General features: G+C 43.6%; 1 protein-coding gene and 1 long non-coding RNA gene across 2 annotated transcripts in view; one reads left to right on the top strand and one right to left on the bottom strand.

The window, feature by feature from the left end:
- Positions 1-1,426, bottom strand: part of LOC127037932 (uncharacterized) — a 39,808-nt gene extending 38,382 nt beyond the window's left edge. The window contains exon 1 of the long non-coding RNA XR_007770519.1: positions 1,281-1,426. This is a non-coding gene — a long non-coding RNA (uncharacterized LOC127037932). The remainder of the gene's footprint in view (positions 1-1,280) is intronic.
- Positions 1,427-3,050: 1,624 nt separating this feature from the next.
- Positions 3,051-18,538, top strand: RIT1 (Ras like without CAAX 1). The gene is made up of 6 exons (XM_050930133.1): positions 3,051-3,202; positions 3,362-3,485; positions 5,489-5,545; positions 12,229-12,302; positions 12,920-13,111; positions 16,305-18,538. The coding sequence occupies exons 2-6, from the start codon at positions 3,392-3,394 to the stop codon at positions 16,533-16,535; spliced, it is 648 nt and encodes a 215-aa protein (XP_050786090.1). The 5' UTR covers positions 3,051-3,202; positions 3,362-3,391; the 3' UTR covers positions 16,536-18,538.
- Positions 18,539-22,544: the final 4,006 nt, after the last annotated feature.

Here is a 22,544-nt window from a genome sequence, read left to right as displayed (position 1 = left end):
GCTGGTGGCATAGGGTCTGAGTAGAGAGTCCATATATCCACATCATGAACAGGTCTGACTATCAAAAGGAGGCAGCCAGACAACTCTCCAATACCAAATTCTACAGGCCACTTCCCTCAGATCCCACTGAGGAATACACTAAGAAACTACAGCATCTACTCAGGACACTCCCTACACTAACACCAGAAGAAATCAACATATCCCTAGAGCCCCGACCAGGGTTATTCTATCTACTACCCAAGATCCACAAACCCGGAAATCCTGGACGCCCCATCATCTCGGGCATTGGCACTCTCACTGAAGGACTATGTGGATATATGGACTCTCTACTCAGACCCTATGCCACCAGCACTCCCAGCTATCTCCGTGACACCACTGATTCCAAGCTGTCAGGAACACTATCCCTGATGATGCCACAGCACAACTGGCTGCTGAGCTCTGTGCCTTTATACTTACACACAACTATTTCAAATTTGATGACAATATATATCTCCAGATCAGTGGCACTGCTATGGGCACCCGCATGGCCCCACAATATGCCAATATCTTCATGGCCGACCTGGAACAACGCTTCCTCAGCTCTCGTCCACTCACACCCCTTCTCTATCTACGCTACATTGATGACATCTTCATCATCTGGACCCATGGGAAGGAGACTCTGGAAAAATTCCACCATGATTTCAACAGCTTCCACTCCACCATCAACCTCAGCCTGGACCAATCTACACGGGAGGTCCACTTTCTTGACACCACGGTGCAAATAAGTGATGGTCACATTAACACCACCCTATATCGAAAACCCACCGACCGCTATGCCTACCTTCATGCCTCCAGCTTCCATCCCGGGCACATCACACGATCCATTGTCTACAGCCAAGCACTGAGGTACAACCGCATCTGCTCTAACCCCTCAGACAGAGACCAACACCTACAAAATCTCCATCAAGCATTCTCAAAACTACAATACCCGCACGAGGAAATAAGGAAACAGATCAACAGAGCCAGACGTGTACCCAGAAGCCTCCTACTGCAAGACAAACCCAAGAGAGAAACCAACAGGACTCCACTGGCCATCACATACAGCCCCCAGCTAAAACCCCTCCAACGCATCATCAAGGATCTACAACCCATCCTGGATAATGATCCCACACTTTCACAGGCCTTGGGTGGCAGGCCAATCCTTGCCCACAGACAACCTGCCAACCTGAAACATATTCTCACCAGTAACTGCACACCACACCATAATAACTCTAGCTCAGGAACCAATCCATGCAACAAACCTCGATGCCAACTCTGCCCACATATCTACACCAGCGACACCATCACAGGACCTAACCAGATCAGCCACACCATCACTGGTTCATTCACCTGCACATCCACCAATGTAATATACGCCATCATATGCCAGCAATGCCCCTCTGCTATGTACATCGGCCAAACTGGACAGTCTCTACGGAAAAGGATAAATGGACACAAATCAGACATTAGGAATGGCAATATACAAAAACCTGTAGGAGAGCACTTCAACCTCCCTGGCCACACTATAGCAGACCTTAAGGTGGCCATCCTGCAGCAAAAAAACTTCAGGACCAGACTTCAAAGAGAAACTGCTGAGCTTCAGTTCATCTGCAAATTTGACACCATCAGCTCAGGATTGAACAAAGACTGTGAATGGCTTGCCAATTACAGAACCAGTTTCTCCTCTCTTGGTTTTCACACCTCAACTGCTAGAACAGGGCCTCATCCTCCCTGATTGAACTGACCTCGTTATCTCTAGCTTGCTTGCTAGCACACATATATATACCTGCCCCTGGATATTTCCATTACATGCATCTGAGGAAGTGGGTATTCACCCACGAAAGCTCATGCTCCAAAACGTCTGTTAGTCTATAAGGTGCCACAGGATTCTTTGCTGCTTTTTCTGTCTGAAAATATTGTACCTTTTTATTGTTACAGGTTGCTAAGACTACCATAACTGGACATTAGTTGTAGCTTGTTTTTTCCATTTGACAGAACTTTGTGTGAGTGCAAAGGAGCAAAAAAACAATGGGCCGCATATTGCACCTTTTAAAATAGTATCAGAAAATGGATTTTTTTAAACCAGTTGGACCATTTAGTTCTGCTCATTTGTAGTAGCAAGCAGTCTATAAATAAAAAAATGTAAAGGAAATTCTCCACTTAAACTTGGTCTACAATTAAAAATAAAATAGAAGTTTTTGTTCTGTTCTATTTAGGTTCTTTTGCTACCCTCATCACTGCAATATCTGAGCCCCTTTTGGTAGTGTATTAAGCAATGTGACTAACTTCTGTCATGTGACTTTTTTTTTTCTCTCTGATCCTCTGTACAAGGGCAGAATTGTTTATGCAATGTAGTGCTTTGGTTTGGCAGGACTTTTATTGTTGGGTTTGGTTTTATTTATGTATATGATATGCTTAGAGCAACATATCTTATCACCTACTTTTAAAACCAATTCCCATAATTTATTTTTAATAAACCCCAGTCCTGCAAACACTTATGCACTTGGTTTTCATTAAGAGGGTGAGTAGTCCCACTGAAATCAAAGTCAAGGGGGGCAGTCTCTGGGTCTAATAGTTTTCCTATGTTTTGAAATCTGACCATACCCATGTTTGCTTGCTAATTACAGCGAGGTAGCTAGAAACTATCAGATAGTCTTTTTTACTCTAAGTACTAGCAGAAATCAGTGTACAAAACCCAGAAACTGGCAGAGTAAATTTAATTTTAAATTAAATGCTTAGGAGATATTCTGGGGTGGCTGGGGATAGGAAGTGCGTTTCAGCTCTAGAGGGTCACCCTGCTGACCGGCCTGACCCCCTGTAAGTTATACACAGAAGGCTGCTTTTCACTCGCAGATGGCGGGTGAGAAGAATCGAGGAAGGTAAGCGATTTGCCCGAAGGACGAAGGCCCGGCAGCGAGGGACTTGGAGACACTCCGTTTTCCACCTTTGAGGCAGCGCTGCCCTTGCTCCTGATGCATCCTATACACGGAAGGGGCGGGCCCATGCGCGGGCGGGTCCTGAAGCGCTCGCTCGGCCTAAGGCCACAGAGCCGCAGCGGCAGCCATTTTGGGTTGCTCTGGGAAGGGGCTGAAAGGGTGGTGGGCCGGTGGGGTCCTGCTCTCCACGGGCCCTGTCAGTGCGGACGGGAGGATGTGACGCGGAGAAGTCCGGAGTCCCCGACACGGTGAGTTGGGGGGGGAGCGATTGCGGGGTTTTCGTGGGGGAGATGCAGCCGGTCTCGGATTGGGGCGGGACCGGGGCGGAGAGAGCCTGTGAAGACCCCGTGGCTCCGGCCCGCTCCACCCCTTCCCGGCCGGTTCCTGACACACTTTTCTCCTTGCAGGCGGCGGCGTTTTCCCTGGCGCCGGGGGAGATGGACTCTGGAGCCCGCCAGGGCGGTGGCGCCTTAGGACAATCCCGCGAGTATAAACTAGTGATGCTGGGAGCTGGCGGCGTGGGCAAGAGCGGTGGGTGTCTCGGGCCTGCCGGGGTGTGGCGCCCTTTGGCTTAGGAGTTGGGATAGGCTGTCCCTCGGGACGTCTGCGAACCCGCAGGGCCGGTCCAGGTTCCAGAGCAGCTGTCATGGGGCAGGGCGTTAGGCTTTAATCTGTCTCTGCTGAGAGCGGCGGCCCCCATAGGTGACGAATGGGTTTGCTCGCTGCTGTACTGTGGAGGTACCCACTGTGAGGGGGACAAGGTGGCTGAGGTAATATCTTTCATTGGACCAACTTCTGTTGGTGAGAGAGACAAGCTTTTGAGTGAGACAGAGCTCTTCTTCAGGGGGACAGTCTCTGCTTTGCTTCACTGTAGGAGGTCACCTACATAAGGGTGGGTTGGAGATTTTTAAAAAATATCTTTCCCCAGCTCCTACCTTGGTATTTTCAATAATTGAAGGTATTTGTGTGAAAATCATTGATTAGGGTTGATTAAACTGTAATACAGCAGTCTCTGTTAAACTTTAGAGTTAATAGTTGAGGTGTAAGGATCATAAACACTGAAGGGTTGTAATGTCTTATATCTGTAAGACATTGTTTAATTTATTAAACCATTTTAAGCTGTTAGTCCCATAGTTGAAAATAATAGGCAATAGGTTTTGAGAATATAGTTCATAATTTCATACTGATAAGTAAGGCTGCGAGTCTGTCACAGAGTCTGAGACTTTCTGGCACCTCTGTGACTTCTGCAGTGGCTGGTGCAGCTGGCCCAGGGGCCACCTGAGCAGCTCAGGCAGCCCCTGGGCCAGCTGCATTGGCCACTCCTGGGGCCACCACTCTCTCTCCTTCCCTTCCTCTCTCTTCCTCCCCCCCCCCACCCCTCCGCAGCAGTTTGGGTGTGGAAGGGGGCTCAGGGCTGGGGCAGGTGGTTGGGTCATGGGAGGCGATGTGGGATCCAGGAGGCGTTTACCTCGGAGCACCCTGGAAGCAGTGACATGTCCCTCCCACCCTTCCGACGTGGCCAGGTGGCTCTGTGCGTTGCCTCTGCCCGTATGCACTGCCCCTGCAGCTCACGTTGGTCATGGTTCCCAGCCAGAGAGAGCTGCGGAGCTGGCACTTGGGGTGGAGGCAGCACCCGGAGCCCTCGGCCACAGTTGTGCCCAGGAGCCAAGGGACATGTTGACGCTTCTGGAGAGCTGCGCAGAGCCAGATAGGGAGCCTGCCAACCTTGCCTGCCCTACCCCCACAGCACCAGCGGGGGTGCCGTTCCCCCCTCACCCCCTGAGCACCCATAGCACACCCAGCCTCTCCCCCTCCCATCCCCTGAGCAAGCACAGTGTCCCTGAGCTACACCCCCACCCTGAGCACCCAAGATTTTGTAAGGGGTGTATAGTACAAGTCATGGCAGGTCACGGGCCATGAATTTTTGTTTACTGCCCGTGATCTGTCCATGACCTTTTCTAAAAATACCTGTGACTAAAATGTAGCCTTACTGATAAGTACATTTACCATATCGCCTTTGAGATTTAGGGTGAATAAAATGTGCATTTTCCCTATGAAGTGCTCCAATTTTTAGCAAATGCCAAAATAGTATGCCAATTGTATCATTTAAATGTTTCACACCTTGTCAGCTGTCTAAAATGGGCCATCTTGTTTGTCACTACAAAAGTTTTTTTCTCCTGCTGATAATACCTCATCTTAATTAATTAGCCTCTTACAGTTGGTATGGCTACTTTCACCTTTTCATGTTCCCTGTCTGTATAGATATTTCTTACTATATGTTCCATTCTATGTATCTGATGAAGTGGGCTATAGCCCACGAAAGCTTATGCTCAAATAAATTTTAGTCTGTAAGGTGCCACAAGTACTCCTGTTCTTTTTGCGGATACAGACTAACATGGCTGCTATTCTGAAATCTGTGTAATCAGTAATTCTAAATATTCTCTGTCTGTTATGTCCCCGCCTACGCCTGTGAGCTTAATCAGGAGGACTGGAAATTACCTGTGTAATTGTAGTTATCCAATGTTAATTTTCAGCTATGACCATGCAGTTCATCAGCCACCGGTTCCCAGAGGACCATGATCCTACCATTGGTAAGAAAAACCTCTCCAACATCTGTCTCTGCTTTTGCAAGTTAAAAAGTTGTTTTTGTGGAATTATTTACCATGAACCTTATATGCTACAGAAAACCAGAAACTCGTCTGCAAACAAAGCATTCATAATCATGTCAGTAATAGTTAGACAAATTGTTGAGTCCAAAGTCTGCGAAGAGGATTATGAGCTGTGCTAGGAACAGGACTAATGGCCAGATCTTAAAAGATATTTACAGAAAATTCTGTGCACACAACAATAATTTCTGCACAAATTCTGCATTGTGCAGTGGCACAGAATTCCCCCAGGAGTAAACAGCAGATGCTGAAGTTAGACACTTTAAAATCAGCATATACAGATAACTTTCATCCAGGAATTTTAAAAGAGCTCTCTGAGGAGCTCGCTGGACCGTTCATGTTGATTTTACTTAAGTTGTATAACAGTAGGGAAGTTCCAGAAGTCTGCAAGAAAGCTAATATTGTGCCAGTATTTAAACTGGATGACCTGGGTAATTATAGGCTGGTCAGTCTGACATCAATCCTGGGCAAGGTAATGGAATGGATGATATGGGAGTGGATTAATAAAGAATTAACATAGGCTATAATGAATGCCAGTCTACATGAACTTATGGAAAACATCCTATCAAACTAACTTGGTACCTTTTTTGATGAGATTACAAGATTAGTTGATAAAGGTAATAGTATTGATGTAATATACTCACACTTCTGTAAGGCATTCGAGCTCATCTCAACATTTTGGTTAAAAAAAATAGAGCAGTATAAAGTTAACATAGCACACATTGAATAGATTAAAAGCTGGCAAACCAATAGGTCTGAAAATGTAATTGTAAATGTGGAATCCTCACTGAGCATGTATTCTAGTAGGCTTCCACAGGGATCTGTTGTTGGCCCTGTGCTATTTAACATTTTTAGCAGTGACCTGGAAGAAAACAAAATAATCACTGATCAAATTGGCTCATGATACAAATTGGATGAGTGGTAAACAATGAAGAGGACAGGTCATCTCTTACAGAGTGATCTGGATCACTTTGTAAACTGAGTATACTATGTGTTATAATACGGCTAAATGTATATAGGTCAGTGCTTCTCAAGCTATGCGATGTGGGGGACCAGCAGTTTTTTTTTCCAATGTGCCAGGGACCAGTGCCATTGGTTGGAAGGTGAAGCTAGACCAGGGGTCGGCAACCTATGGCATGCGACCCATTTTTTAATGGCACACGGCTGCCTGCTGGGACTCCGCCTGCCATTAAAAATCCTGCCGACACGGCAAACCGCAGGATCCATGCTCCCGGGGCGATCGTCCAGCCGAGCACAGCAAGCCGCTGGCCCCTCCTCCGCCTTCCCCCCCCCCCCCCTTCCCCTGGAGCCCTGCCACTGTGCGTGCAGTGCTCTGGGGGCTGGGGCTGCACGCTCCCGCGGGGCAGCGTTTGTCTCCGTGGGGAGGAAAAGACGCTCCCCGCTCATCGAGAGCCCTGCTGCCTCGCACGCAGCACTCTGAGTGGTGTGGAGGGGCTGCGCATGCGCGGTGGCAGCAGCAGAGCTCCAGATGAGCAGAGAGCCTCATGGTAAGCGGGCCGGGGGGGGTGGGGGCAGTCAAGGGACAGGGAATGGGGGGTGGGATCCCACAGGGGGTGGTTAGGGGCTGGGGTCTCTGGAGGGGGCAGTCAGGGAGCAGAGGGGGTTGGATGGGGCATGGGAGTCCCGGGATCTGTTAGGGGGTGGGGGGGGTGGATAGGGGACAGGGAGCAAGGAGGGTCCTTGGGGGGGGGGCGCAGTAAGTGTGGGGAGGGTCTCTGGAGGGGGTGGTCAGGAGACAAGGAGCTAGGGAGTTGGATGAGTCTGGAGCTTGGGGGAGGCTGTCAGGAGGTAGGGGTGTGGAGAGGGGTTGGGACAGGCAGGGAGCAGGGAGGGGTTGTATGGGTCCAGAGTTCTGGGGGTCCTGTCAGGGGATGGGGAGCAGTTAGATAGGCATGGGAGTCCAGGGGGCTCTGTCTGGGTGCTGGGGTGTGGATAAGGGTTGGGGCAGTCAGGGACAGATAGGGAGTAGGGTTCTAGGGGGGCAGTCAGGGAACAAGGGGCAGGGAGGCTTATATAGGGGGTGGAGGCCCAGGAGGAGGTAGTCGGGACAAGAATCTGGGGGGGGGGGGGGGATTGGGGGTTCTGGGAGGGGCAGTCACCCAGCCCTCTGCCCTGAGTCCTGACACCCCCCCCACACACACACACCCAGCCCTTTGCCCAGAGCCCTGTACCACCCAGCCCTCTGTCTCCTTCACCCCCCCATGACCCCAGCCCTGACTCTGGCACCCCCACACATACCCAGCCCCCCTACCCTGACACCTGCACCCCCCTCACGTGCCCCCAGCTCTCTTCCCTGACTCTTGCACCCCCCACATCCCATGCACCCTGCACATCCCCACCCCTACTCTGAGCACCAAACAGGAGCTCCTGCATCCCCACTCACATTCCCACCTGCACCCCTCACACCAAATGGGAGCTGCCCAGGTAAGTGCCCTCACACCCAAACCACCTGCCCCAACCCTGAGCCCCTTCCCTCATTCTAGCTCCTGGCCAGACCCTTCACCCCCAGCCCTGTATTCAGTCCACTCCCACCCTCAGCTCAGTGCAGAGAGAGGAAGAGAATGAGCCAGAACCAGGGAGAAGGTACATACCCACTGTATGTGGGCAGGGCCGGGACCCCAGACCGGCAGTGAGCTGTGTGGGTCCGGCAGCCGGGATCCCGGCTGCTGGCCTCGCACAGCCCGCGGCCAGTCTGGGGTTCTGGCTGCCAGACCCTTCCCAGCTGGGGTCCCGGCCGCAGGCCGCACTCAGCCCACTGCCGGCCGAGGTGAAACATTTTGAAAACCTTGTTTATTTTACAATACAACACTAGTTTAGTTATATAATATATAGACTTGTAGAGAGAGACCTTCTAAAAAACATTAAAATGTATTAACGGCACAGGAAACCTTAAATTAGAGTGAATAAATGAAGACTCGGCACACCATTTCTGAAAGGTTGCCGACCTCTGAGCTATACAAATTCCTACTCGAAATGAGGTGTACATTTTTTAACAGTGAGAATAATTAACGATTGGAGCAATTTATAAGGGTCATGGTGCATTGTGCATCACTGACCATTTTTAAATCAAGATTGGAAGCTTGATTTTAAAAGATGTACTCTAAATTATTTTGTGGAATTTCTATGGCCTATGTTGTTCAGGAGGTCAGACCAGGAAGATGATCACAATGGTCCCTTCTGGCTTTGGAATCTATGAATCAGTTTCTCCATCTGTAAAATTGAGATGATGATACTTTTATCTCCCTTTAAGTGTTTTGAGATCTACTGGTGAAAAGTGCTATATTGGAGCTAGGTATTATTAAATACTTACAGAAAAAGTTAAAAGACTAAAATAAGTTAATTGCCAGTCACAATTAACAGACTAATAACAAAAATGAGACCTCTTGATGACCATCATCTCTTCTGCCATGCTACTTTTGCTTTGCAGTGTGATAGTTTGTCGTACATAACTGCCTTTGTTTCCTTTTGTTATTGCTACTTTTTATAAATGTGCGGCAGATTAAAAGGAGGGGGACAGTAACTGCCCAAAATGCTTGTGTTCAGCTAAATTGTCTCTTGTGTGTTCCATTTGATTTTTCCACGTCGTTTGTCGAAATTATGAGTCAACAGATTTACTCTTCTACATACAGACCAGAAAAATTAGCAGAGCCAGCAACCTTAACTTTCCTTTAGCAGATGACTCTAGAGCAGGGGTGGGCAAACTTTTTGGCCCGAGGGCCACATCTGCATGGAGAAATTGCATGCAGGACCGTGAATGTAGGGCTGGGTCAGGGGGTTGGGGTGTGGGAGGGGAGTGTGGGGTGTTGGAGGGGGTGCACTGTACAGGAAGGGGCTCGGCAAGGGTTGGGGTGCAGGAGAGGGGTGGGGTACGGCAGGGATCTCAGGACAAGGGGTTGGGGTGCAGGATGGGGCTCAGGGCAGGGGGTTGGTGTGCAGGATTGGTGTGAGGTGCAGCAGGGGGTTGGGATGCAGGGTGCAGGAGGTGTTTGGGGGGCGGGCTCCGGCCCGGCACCACTTATCTGGAGTGACTCCGGGGTGACAGCGATGCGCGCCAGGGCGGGCTCCCTGCCTGCCTGCTCGCTCTGGCCCCGTTCTGCTCCCGGAAGCGGCCGGCACCACATCCCTGGGGTGGGGATGGGCAGAGGGCTCTGCTGCTTCTCTTGCCTGCAGATACCTCCCCCAAAGCTTCCATTGGTCTCTGTTCCTGGCTGTGGGAGCCGCGGGGGGTGGTTTCTGTAGATGAAGGCAGCGCTCGGAGTCCTCTGCCCCTCCCACTGGAGCCCAGAGTCCCATCCCCACTCCTGGCGCGGCAGCCAACTCCCCTCTCTCCCCCCACCCAAGACTGCCCGAGCACTACCAGGCCCGAAAAGCCTGGCAGCAGCACAGCCCAGCCCTGGAGCGCTGGGAGGTTGGATGGTGTTGTCTCCCCCACCCAAGTGCCAGGCAGGTGAGCAGGCAGCACGGGCCTCAGCCCGCCGAGAGGCAGCGCAGCCTCCCTCGTCCAGCTCTGGAGTGCAGGTTGGCCCCCATCAGCCCCTTAGCCCCAGCTCGTGGCCCTGGCTTCCTGGGGGGGGGGAGCACCCCCCTCCCCCGCAGCACACAGCCCGGGAACAGGAAGCAGGAAGGGGTCTGGGGATCAAGCGTCAGCGGGATCACGCAAGGCTGTTTCGGGAGGCACAACCTCCCTCCGCCTTCGATACTTGCCGGCCATGACACCATGATTTTTCAAAATCCTATAGGATATTACTGTTGTTTATTTGTATTACCGTGGCACGTAGGAGCTTTAGCCATGGATCAGGCCTTCTGCAATCTTTGTCTCCAAATAAAGTGGTGTTACTAACTCCAGCTTTGAGATCCTCTGACACTAGCCGTCTGTTTTATTCAGTCTTCCTCTTTTGAAGTTGTCACTCAGCCCATTAGTGTTGCTAGGAGAATCTGATCAAACGGAAAGGAGAACTTGCATTTCTAGTCAGATTCTTGTAGTGTGCCTATGATGGTAACATCTGAGCACCTTTTGGTGACATTTTTTAACATAAGAATGGCCCTACTGGGTCATACCAAAGGTCTATCTAGCCTAGTATCCTGTCTTCCAACAGTGGCCAGTGCCAGGTGACCCAGAGGGAATGAACAGAACAGGTAATCATCAAGTGATCCATCCTGTGTTGCTCATTCCCAGCTTCTGGCAAACAGAGGCTAGGGACTCCATTCCTGCCCATCCTGGCTTAATAGCCATTGATGGACCTATCCTCTGTGAATTTATCTAGTTCTTTTTTGAATCCTGTTATGGTCTTGGCCTTCACAACATTCTCCGGTAAGGAGTTCTACAGGTTGACTGTGTGCTATGTGAAGAAATATTTCCATTTTTTTTTAAACCTTCTGCCTATTAATTTCATTTGGTGACCCCTAGTTCTTGTGTTGTTATGAGAAGTAGTAAACAACACTTCCTTATCTACTTTCTGTACACCACTGATGATTTTATAGATCTGTCATATCTCCCCTTAGCCTTCTCTTTTCCAAGCTGAAAAATCCCAGTCTTATTAATCTCTCCTCATACGGAAGCCGTTCCTTACCGCTCATCATTTTCGTTGCCCTTTTCTGAAACTTTTCCAATTCCACTATATCTTATTTTGAGATGGGGCTACCACATCTGCACATGGTATTCAAGATGTAGGCATACCATGGATTTATAGAGGCAACATATTTTCTGTCCTATTATCTATCCCTTTCTTAATTAGCATTCTGTTCACTTTTTTGACTGCTGCTCACATTGGGTGGGTGTTTTCAGAGAACTATCCACAGTAACTCCCAAGATCTTTCTTGAGTGGTAATCGCTAATTTAGACCCCATTATTTTGTATGTATAGTTGAGATTATGCTTTCCAATGTGCAACACTTTGCATTTATCAATGTTAAATTTCATCCACCATTTTGTTGTCCGGTTACCCAGTTTTGAGAGATCCTTTTGTAGCTCTTCGCAGTCTGCCTGGGTCTTAACTATCTTTTTAAATTGGGTTAGTTTAATTTGGAGGGAAGGATCTGTTTATCTTTCTAAGGCCCGGTCTACACCTGAAACTCAGGTCATCTTAGCTACGTCTCACAGGACTGTGAAATTTCATGCCCTATGCAACATATTTAGGATGACAACCTCCATTGTAGATGAAGCTAGGTTGATGGAAGAATTCTTTCATCGGCGTAGCTACTGCCTCACAAGGAGGTGGAAATACCCGTTCCATTGCTGTAGTCAGTGTCTACAGTACAGTGGCATAGTTGTGCTGTTGTTGTGTAGACATATACTTAGTAATTTATCTTGTTTTAGGAAATTGGCAGTGCTGTTGGTGGATTATTTTATTTTATTTGTCTGCCTGTTCACTTCAGTTGGGAAAGGCCCATTAGTCTGAGAGAGAGTATTATTTGTTAAGGTGTTCAAAACTGAATTCTTACTTTATAAAATCAATTGTAATAATGTATTTTCCATTGCTTTATAGCAAATGCTCAGTAGTAGTATATTGTTGTTTGCATGAGATCAGTACTGCAGTTTTACTGAACTTCTGCTACCCCCCCGCCCCCCTTCTTCTTCTATATCCACAGAGGATGCTTATAAAATACGAATACGGATTGATGATGAACCTGCAAATTTGGACATTTTGGACACAGCAGGACAGGTATGTGAGCAATAAAAATATGAGTAGGATGGAACTAATGGACAGGCATATTCACATAGATCTTCTAAAAATGTATTGCTTGTCTCTATCTTTTTTGTTCTAGTTCTGTCTTCTGAATTATCCCATTTCCCCAACATATTGTATTTGTTGGTAGCCACAGAATGTGCATTTACTTTGAACCTTGCTTTGTTTCCCCGTTTTTCCATTGTCCTTCTTTTATACATGATATATACAAACGCAGAGGTGCCAACATTCTTACCAATTCCCTGAAACAACAGAAACTCATGCCTTCCATTTGCTTCCTATATTGGTCCTAAATTTTCACAATATTTTGTTTGTGTTAAAGGACAGAAAGGAAACAAATGGTCATAACGTTCTTTTAACTCTCTGACTGCTACATGTTGCACTTTTAGTTGTGTATTTCATGTGTTTAAGTAATATTTCAAATAGGGAGAATCGATAAAATCTCCAGTTTTTTCCAGTGAACGTGTGGCATAAGCAAACCAGTATGTTACATGGCATATAGCTGTTCTTAGACTGGATAGAGAGCTGACAGTGATGAGATGATCAATAGCTGCTGAGCTTGTACGAGAATTGAAATATAACATTCTTTCTAGGCAGAGTTTACAGCTATGCGGGACCAGTACATGAGGGCAGGTGAGGGATTTATCATCTGTTATTCAATCACGGACCGACGCAGTTTTCATGAAGTGCGTGAGTTCAAACAGCTCATCTACCGTGTTCGGCGCACGGATGACACTCCTGTGGTTCTTGTGGGGAACAAATCTGATTTGACACTGCTCCGACAGGTAAACTACCCAAAGGAGTTCAGGAGGTGTATATCTTAAAACTAGGGCTGTCTGTCAAGCGATTAAAAATATTAATTGCGATTAATCATGCTGTTAAACAATACTATAATACCATTTATTTTAATATTTTTTGATGTTTTCTACATTTTCAAATATATTGATTTCAGTTACAACACAGAATACGAAGTGCACAGTGCTTACTTCATATTTTTTATTGCAAGTATTTGTACTGTGAAAAAACAAAGGAAATTATATTTTTCAATTCACCTAATATAAGTATTGTGCAATCTCTTTATCGTACAAGTTGAACTTACAAATGTAGAATTACGTACAAAAACACTGCATTGTTTTATTTTTTAATGTACAATTTTAGATCCTGCAAGTCCACTCAGTCCTACTTCTTGTTCAGCCAATTGCTCAGACAAGCAAGTTTGTTTACATTTGCAGGAGATAATGCTGCCTGCTTCTTGTTTACAGTGTCACCAAAAGTGAGAACAGGCGTTCGCATGGCAATGTTGTAGCTGGCCTCGCAAGATATTTACGTGTCAGATGTGCTAAAGATTCATATATCCCTTCATGCTTCAACCGCTATTCTAAGGGACCTGCATCCATGCTGATGATGGGTTCTGCTTGATAACAGTCCAAAGCAGTGCGGACTGATGCATGTTTATTTTCGTTATCTGAATCATATGCCAGCAGCAGAAGGTTGATTTTCTGTTTTGGTGGTTCAGGTTCTGTAGTTTCCACTTCGGAGTGTTGCTCTTTTAAGTCTTCTGAAAGCATGCTCCACATCTCATCCCTCTCAGATTTTGGAAGGCACTTCAGATTCTTAAACCTTGGGTCAAATGCTATAGCTATTTTAAAAAATCTCCCATTGGTACCTTCTTTGCGTTTTGTCAGAGCTGCGGTGAAGGTGTTCTTAAAACGAACAATGTGCTGGGTCATCATCTGAGACTGCTATAACATGAAATATATGGCAGAATGCAAGTAAAACAGCCAGGGACCTACAATTCTCCCCCAACGAGTTCAGTCACAAATTTAATTAACACACTTTTTTTAACAAGTGTCATCAGCGTGGAAGCATGTCCTCTGGAATTGTGGCCAAAGCATGAATTGGCATACGAAAATTTAGCATATCTGACACGTAAATACCTCGCAATGCCGGCTACAAAAATGCCACACTAATTTGTGTTCTCACTTTCTGGTGACACTGTAGGTAAGAAGAGAGCAGCATTTACTCCGGTAAATGTAAACAAATGTGTTTGTCTTAGCAATTGGCTGCACAAGAAGTAGGACTGAGTGGACTTGTAGACTCTGAAGTTTTACATTGTTTTGTTTTTGAGTGCAGTTATGTAACAAAAAAATCTACATTTGTAAGTTGCATTTTCATAATAAAGAGATTGTATTACAGTACTTGTATGAGGTGAATTGAAAAATACTATTCCTTTTTATCATTTTTACAGTGCAAATATTTGTAATAAAACATAATAAACACTTCTAATTTAAATTTAAAACACAGAATACAATATATATGAAAATGTAGCAAAACATCCAAAATATTTGATGAATTTCAATTGGTATTGTTTAACAGTGCAATTAAAACTGCGATTAATTTTTTTTTAGCTAATCGCATGAGTTAACTGTGATTAATCTACAGCCCTACTTAAAACATAATGCTGTGGTTTATCCTAAGTGTATTTGCTTTTTCCTTTTCCTTGAATTACATTTTTGCTCTTGATTTAATGTTTAATTTAATGTTTAAAATAAATGTAATATTTGTATTAGTAATGTTGAAAAAGGGATGTGATGCAATGGTGGTAAGTGCAGAATGCAGGATCTCTAAAATACAGGTCGTTTTATTATGGAATACTAATGTTAATAGACATGACATAATCTCAGACTCATTAGTTTTCCACTTTGAAAACCTGGGTGTTTGCCACTGTAATTTCTAACCTTCAACTCCTGTTATGTTTTCAATTTCTCTTATCCTGAAAGAAGAGTGCATCTGCACAGGGAATTAAACGGCACTTGAACAAACTTTGCAAATAGTAATATATTAGGAAGAGTTGCGAGTACATTGAGAATAGAGAAATAATAAAAGGGGGCTTAGAAAGGGCAGAAAATAAAATAAGATTCAACTTGGGAAAGTGTTAGCTAGAACGTTTGGGGAAGAATAATCCAAAATACAGATTCACTGTGAGGGGAAAAAAATCTGGCAAATAGTAACCCTGAAATAGACCACAGGTAGTGGTTGCACAGGAAATTGAGTTTCCAGTGTGATACGAGAGCAAAATGCCATGGACGTTGTTGGATATATATGCTGAGGAGTCATATCACAGGACAGGGAATCAAGAGTCCCTTCATATGGCTCCAGTGTACCCATATTCTGAAGTATGTTCAGTTCTGGGAGAAAAGATGGACAGATTGGATGGCATTCAGAGACAATCACCGGTGGTGACTGATGTGAAGAAATATAACTTTCCTATTGACAACTTGTGGAAATTGCATTTTGCCCTTCAGATAGTTGCAGGTTTAACACCAACAAGGGAGATTTAATTATTTGATAAAAGGGTGCTTAAATATGAAAATTATGAATGGGGAAAAAAATTAGTCTCAATATCTGTAAAATCATCCTGACTAAACGTTTTAGTCAGTGGAATAGTCTCCACAGGAATGTGGCTGAAGCACCATAATTTTGGATAAAAGGCTAGAGAACCTTCCGTAGAGAACACTCCTACGCTGTCAGGGAAATAGATTAATTGTGACCAAATAAGTGTCTTGTCATTCCACCTTAACAATCATTCTCATCTGTTAATTTTTCAGGTCTTGAAAGATTAATAATTTGTGTGCTATTAAAACCCTTTTCTGTTTATTACTTGTATAGTGCCAAAGGTGTAAGCATTATTTACAAATGCAGATTATGATCCAGTCCCTACTTCAAGGAGCTGGATGTCTTATGGATATAGGATGCAGTACAAATATTTAAAAGATCAGGTGACTGAGTAGGAATAAACAAAAGTTTAGATTTCAGGGAGAGATTTCAGAGAGATGCATGGAAAGAGGATGTTCCAAAAGGAGCAGGTAATGTGAAAGAATTCACATGGTTAAGAGTGAGAGGAACAGGCAAAGGGAGCAGAAAGGGGGAAGGAATGAACACGTTTTGCTTTATTGACAAATATGTACTTTGTTGAAGGTTTCCAAAGAAGAAGGCTCAGCTTTAGCACGAGAATTCAGCTGCCCTTTTTTTGAAACTTCAGCCGCATTCCGCTATTATATCGATGATGTATTTCATGCTCTTGTGCGAGAAATCCGTAGGAAAGAGAAGGAAGCAATAATGGCCATGGAAAAAAAATCCAAACCCAAAAGCAGCGTATGGAAAAGACTGAAGTCACCATTCCGAAAAAAGAAAGATTCAGTGACCTGAAGGGGAGGGATGTATCTGTCAAACTGTGAACTGGAATATATAATCAAAGCAGTTCAGTGACCTACATTTTTGAGCATTATGCTTTCCTCTCTATTTTTTGACTATTTTAAAAGGAAATCTAACTATTAGGAGTTTTGTGGGGGGGCTGCGATTTACGTTGTTGTTTAAAGTAATCTTCCCCCCAGTTTCAGAATGTTTGGTCTATGACATAGCAGTGGGTTTTACTTTTGTTTACGGTCAGTTTCTGACTTGGATCCAGCAAATGTCACTGATGTAGTTGGTTGCAAATGCTGTTACGTATGTTCCTGCACTTTTAAATGTTTGTCTGAAGGGATCTCAGCATAATGAAAACTGAACTATGTAGAATGTCTTTGAACTTTTACTTAGAGCCTAACTTAGTTGTTGTGGTTTTTGTTTTTGTTTTTCCTCTTTCCTGGAGGATTGCACAACAAAGTTTGCTGCTTTCTGGAAAAGTAATTCACAGTTTGAGAAGGCTTGTCAAGATCAGTGTTAAAAGTAATGTTAGTGAAGCACATATAGCAGACTAGTGGAACAAACTGTGTGCACATGTCAATTGAGAAGAACTCATGCTGAAATTGCTTTATGTTCTGATTGTGTATTTTTCCAACAAACGAGTAATGATGGACTCCATGTGCATGTTTGTATACAAATAATTAAAGGAAACAAGTGTAATGCAACAGTATAGTTTAGATTTTAAACAAGTCAGGAAAATTAAAATTATGATTTCCATGGCAGCCATAACTTGAGAACATTGCATGAATATGTAGCATTTTCTTAATGTGTATAGTGTTCTTATACTGCCATAGTATAGTATGTGCAATGTGATAGAGTTGCAGGGGCTCTTGGAAACTAGAGCTTTGACCTTCCTGACTTGCATGCTTAAAATCTTATCTGTAATGTTGCATTGGCTTATGTATTTGCGTTAAATTTCACGTTCTTTTCTTAAAGAAGCCAATATTGTTAGATTGAAGTCTCAAACACAAATTCATTACAGATATTTTTTATGCTTTGAGGCTCTGTACCCACACTGCACTGTGTTGTAGAGGGAGAGTGTAAAATTGGAGATTGCTGGCAATAGGACCTAGCAGGAATAACTCCAAACCTGGTGAGACTCATCCATTGCAGGTAGGTGGGGAGGTGAGGGGACAGTGATGATTACCTGGGCTTAATGTCAGTCCTGAGAATTATATATACATGGATATCCCTACATATACACACACTCAAGTGGGTATATGTAGATATTTGTGCCCAGTGATCACTTAGGCTAATTAGGAAGCTGGTGTTTTGTGAAGCAGCACATTTTTCAAATGCTGCAAATTAAATGTTCCTCATGGCGGACTATATATATGTCAGTTCTGAAGATTTTTAATCCAGAGTTTATTCGAGTATAAAAATAGCATGAAAGATGGATTTTTTTTATTTTTAAGTAACATAATTCACATAGGTAACTCAGAAGTGGCAAGAGAAAATTTAGGCTAAACATAATTTCTCAGAAAATCAAACACTAAAAACTGTAATTTAAAATGAAAGTGCTTCCTTGCCCACAAGTATAGTATCACGACTGTATTCTATGATTGGTTTTATCAATAATTACATTAACCATACTGGGTTGGTGTCAGATCTGTATTTTCAGCCTTAGTTTGACACACATGATCATTGTACATTCAGAGTTGGAATGCAGAGATGTTAAGATTTGTGTATAAAGGATTCGATGAAAGCAACAAATAGGGCAAATGGGTGAGCCCTCATGATTTCCTGCACTAAACTGCTTAGCTTTTCCTATTCTTTTGCGAACAGCTTCATAGGAAATGTAAGCTTTTTAAGTTTGATTTTCTGTGTAGGAAATCAGAGAAACTGATACAGAATTTTCTGCATTTCTTCTGTTTTGATTTTTTTTACTTTTGTAAAACTGTGCACCTGGACTACAAAGTTGTATAAATCAGTTTCTGGGTTCGTTCTTATAAAGTTCCATTGCAAATCCACCTGTGTTATGCTGTGCTGTGCCACAATCCATTACATGGAAAAAGTAGCTCAAAATAATCTAGAACATTTAGAATGTATTTTAGTTGTTTGTTGCAGTGTAAGATGAAATTATTTTGTTAAAATTAACTTCATGAGCAATACTGCATACCTTTACCATAGTTACAGATTTTCATAGATTGTTGGGCTGGAAGGGACTTCGAGAGGTCATAGAGTCCAGTCCCCTGCCCTTGTGGCAGAACCAAATACTGTCTAGACCATCCCTGATAGACATTTATCTAACCTACTCTTGAATAGCTCCAGAGATGGAGATTTTGCAGTCTCCCTAGGTAGTTTTTTTCCAGTGTTTAACCACCCTGACAATTAGGAACTTTTTCCTAATGTCCAACCTAAACCTCCCTTGCTGCAGTTTAAGCTCGTTGCTGCTTGTTCTGTCCTTAGAGGCTAAGATGAACAAGTTTTCTCCCTCCTCCTTATGACACCCTTTTAGATACCTGAAAACTGCTATCATGTCTTCTCTTTTCCAAACTAAACAAACCCAATTCTTTCAGCCTTCCTTCATAGGTCATGTTCTCTAGACCTTTAATCATTCTTGCTGCTCTTCTCTGGACCCTCTCCAATTTCTCCACATCTTTCTTAAAATGCGGTGCCCAGAACTGGACACAATATTCCAGTTGAGGCCTAACCAGCGCAGACTAGATTGGAAGAATGACTTCTCGTGTCTTGCTCACAACACACCTGTTAATGCATCCCAGAATCATGTTTGTTTTTTTGCAACAGCATCACATTGTTGACCCATATTTCACTTGTGGTCCACTATAACCCCAAGATCCCTTTCTGCCATACTCCTTCCTAGACAGTCTCTTCCCATTCTGTATGTGTGAAATTGATCCTTCTTAAGTGGAGCACTTTGTATTTGTCTTTATTAAACTTCATCCTGTTTACCTTAGGCCATTTCTCCAATTTGTCCAGATCATTTTGAATTATGACCTTGTCCTCCAAAGCAGTTGCAATCCCTCCCAGTTTGGTATCCATCTGCAAACTTAATAAGCATACTTTCTGTGTCAATATCTAAGTAGTTGATGAAGATACTGAACAGAGCCAGTCCCAAAACAGACCCCTGTGGAACCCCACTTGTTATACCTTTCCAGCAGGATTAGGAACCATTAATAACTACTCTCTGAGTGTGGTTATCTAGCCAGTTATGCACCCACCTTATAGCAGCCCCATCTAAGTTGTATTTGCCTAGCTTATTGATAAGAATATCATGCGAGACCATATCAAATGCCTTACTAAAGTCTAGGTATACCACATCCACCGCTTCTCCCTTATTCTCAAGACTCGTTATCCTATCAAAGAAAGCTATCAGATTGTTTTGACATGACTTGTTCTTTACAAATCCATGCTGGCTATTCCCTATCACCTTACCACCTTCCAAGTGTTTGCAGATGATTTCCTTAATTACTTGCTCCATTATCTTCCCTGCCACAGAAGTTTAAAATAACTGGTCTGTAGTTTTCTCGGTGGTTTTTATTTTCCTTTTTATAGATGGGCACTATGTTTGCCCTTTTCCAGTCTTCTGGAATCTCTCCTGTCTCCCAGGATTTTCCAAAGATATTACTAGAGGCTCAGATACCTCCTCTATTAGCTCCTGGAGTATTCTAGGATGCACTTCATCAGGCCCTGGTGGCTTGCAGGCATCTAACTTTTCTAAGTGATTTTTAACTTGTTCTTTTTATATTTTATCTTCCAAACCTACCCCCTTCCCATTAGCATTCACTATGCTAGGCATTCCTTCAGACTTCTCAGTGTAGACCGAAACGAAGAAGTCATTAAGCATCTCTGCCATTTCCAAGTTTCCTGTTACTGTTTCTCCCTCCTCACTGAGCAGTGGGCCTGCCCTGTCCTTGGTCGTCTTCTTGCTTCTAATGTATTGATAAAAAGTCGTCTTGTTTCCCTTTATTCTCATAGCTAGTTTGAGCTCATTTTGTGCCTTTGCCTTTCTAATCTTGCCACTGCATTCCTGTGTTGTTTGCCTATATTCATCCTTTGTAATTTGTCCTAGTTTCCATTTTTTATGAGACTCCTTTTTTTTTTTTTTTTTATATCATGCTAGATCTCATAGTTAAGCCACGCTGGTCTTTTGCTACATTTTCTTTCTTTCCTACACAGCAGAAGAGCTTGCTTTTGGGCCCTAGGGTCCTTTTGAAATACTGCCAACTCTCCTCAGTTGTTTTTCCCCTCAGTCTTGATTCCTATGGGACCTTACCTATCAGTTCTCTGAGCTTACCAAAATCTGCCTTCCTGAAATCCATTGTCTCTATTTTGCTGTACTCCCTTCTACCCTTTCTTAGCATTGGGAACTCTATGATTTCATGATCACTTTCACCCAAGTTGCCTTCCACTTTCAAATTCTCAACGAGTTCCTCCTTATTTGTTAAAATCAAATGTAGAACAGCTTCCCCTCAGTAGCTTTTTCAACCTTCTGAAATAAAAAGTTGTCTGCAATGCAGTCCAGGAACTTATTGGATAGTCTGTGCCCTGCTGTGTTATTTTCCCAACATATATCTGGATAGTTGAAGTCCCCCATCACCACCAAATCTTGGGCTTTGGATGATTTTGTTTTTTAAAAAAAACTTCATCGACCTCTTCCACTTGGTTAGGTGGCCTGTAGTAGACTCTTAGCATGACATCACCCTTGTTTTTTACCCCTTTTATCCTAACCCAGAGACTCTCAACACTTCCATCTCCTATGTCCATTTCCACCTCAGTCCAAATGTGTACATTATTAATATATAAGGCAACACCACCTCCCTTTTTCCCCTGTCTATCCTTCCTGAGCAAGGTGTACCCATCCATACCAACCAATTTAGAAATTAAGGCCCTAATAGTTATTCAGTATTGGAGTAAGTACTGTCTTTAACCATGAAATAAAAATCCCAGAAAAGCCCCCCCCCCACACACACGTTTCTAATTAAAAGATGAGACAATACCAGCTTTTTCTGAAAGTTAAAAACCATTTTAATTCCTACTTTTCAAGGATAGAAATGTGACTTGAAATTCTACTCGGCTACTAGTATGTTCAAAACTTGCTGGCATTAACAAAACATAACCTGTGAGCAGCGATAAATGGGGCTAATTCCTACTCTTGCCTTCTGATAAATGGTGGGATTTCTGTGCCTTAAATTAGCCCTTTAACAATTCAATGTTGAATGATTCCATTTGAGCCTGTTGCTTGTGGAATTAATAAATCTGAACAGCAAGCACTTTTTTACACAATGTTGTTCAAGAAGATTGTTTTATTTTTGTCATGTATACATTTGTACACAAAGAAATGATTATTTCATTTGACACAATACAGAATTTTTAATATAAATGTTTGTATTTTGTGTTTTAATCCTAGGTGCCTAAGACTGTCAATAGAAAACATTGCGGCTGGGGGCTCAGAAATAAGTAGAAAGTTTGTAGTGCATAACTTTTGGTGGAGTGAGCTTACTAGCTGGAGGCTTAGAAGGTGAGCTGTAAAACTAAATAATCATTTAAAAGATGCAAGGCTAAGAAGTACCATAAGAAGAGTTTGGTGCTACGACCTGCTTAAGAGAGAGAGAATTTTCATTAATATAATAGTTCAGACTTGTATGTACTATATGAGCCTTTGAGTTGCCATTTTTTTAATTTGAGGGTTGGGAAGATAATGGTGTTTAGAAGGGTAAGCAGCTAAACTTTGGTCTGGGAAACTTGATATTAGCATACAGGAGAACTTAATCCTGTATTTCTCATTGTATCGTTTTCTTGGTGTATTATTTGCTCTTAGTTTTTACTAGCTAACGATGAGGCAATTGTTTTGATACCCTTTTGAAAAAGGCAGGTTAATAATCTTTTTTTAATTGAAGCTATTGTACAATTCCTTTTTAAAAACATCTTGTCCTCCACCAGTTTACAAAGTTTATTATTTAATCTGAAATTTTTTGTTTTTATAATAAATGAAAGGCAACTATAATCACTTTT

This window comes from Gopherus flavomarginatus, chromosome 20 (assembly GCF_025201925.1).
Source record: "Gopherus flavomarginatus isolate rGopFla2 chromosome 20, rGopFla2.mat.asm, whole genome shotgun sequence".
NCBI classification, from domain to species: Eukaryota; Metazoa; Chordata; order Testudines; family Testudinidae; genus Gopherus; species Gopherus flavomarginatus.
This window is presented reverse-complemented; position numbering and strand designations above follow the sequence as displayed.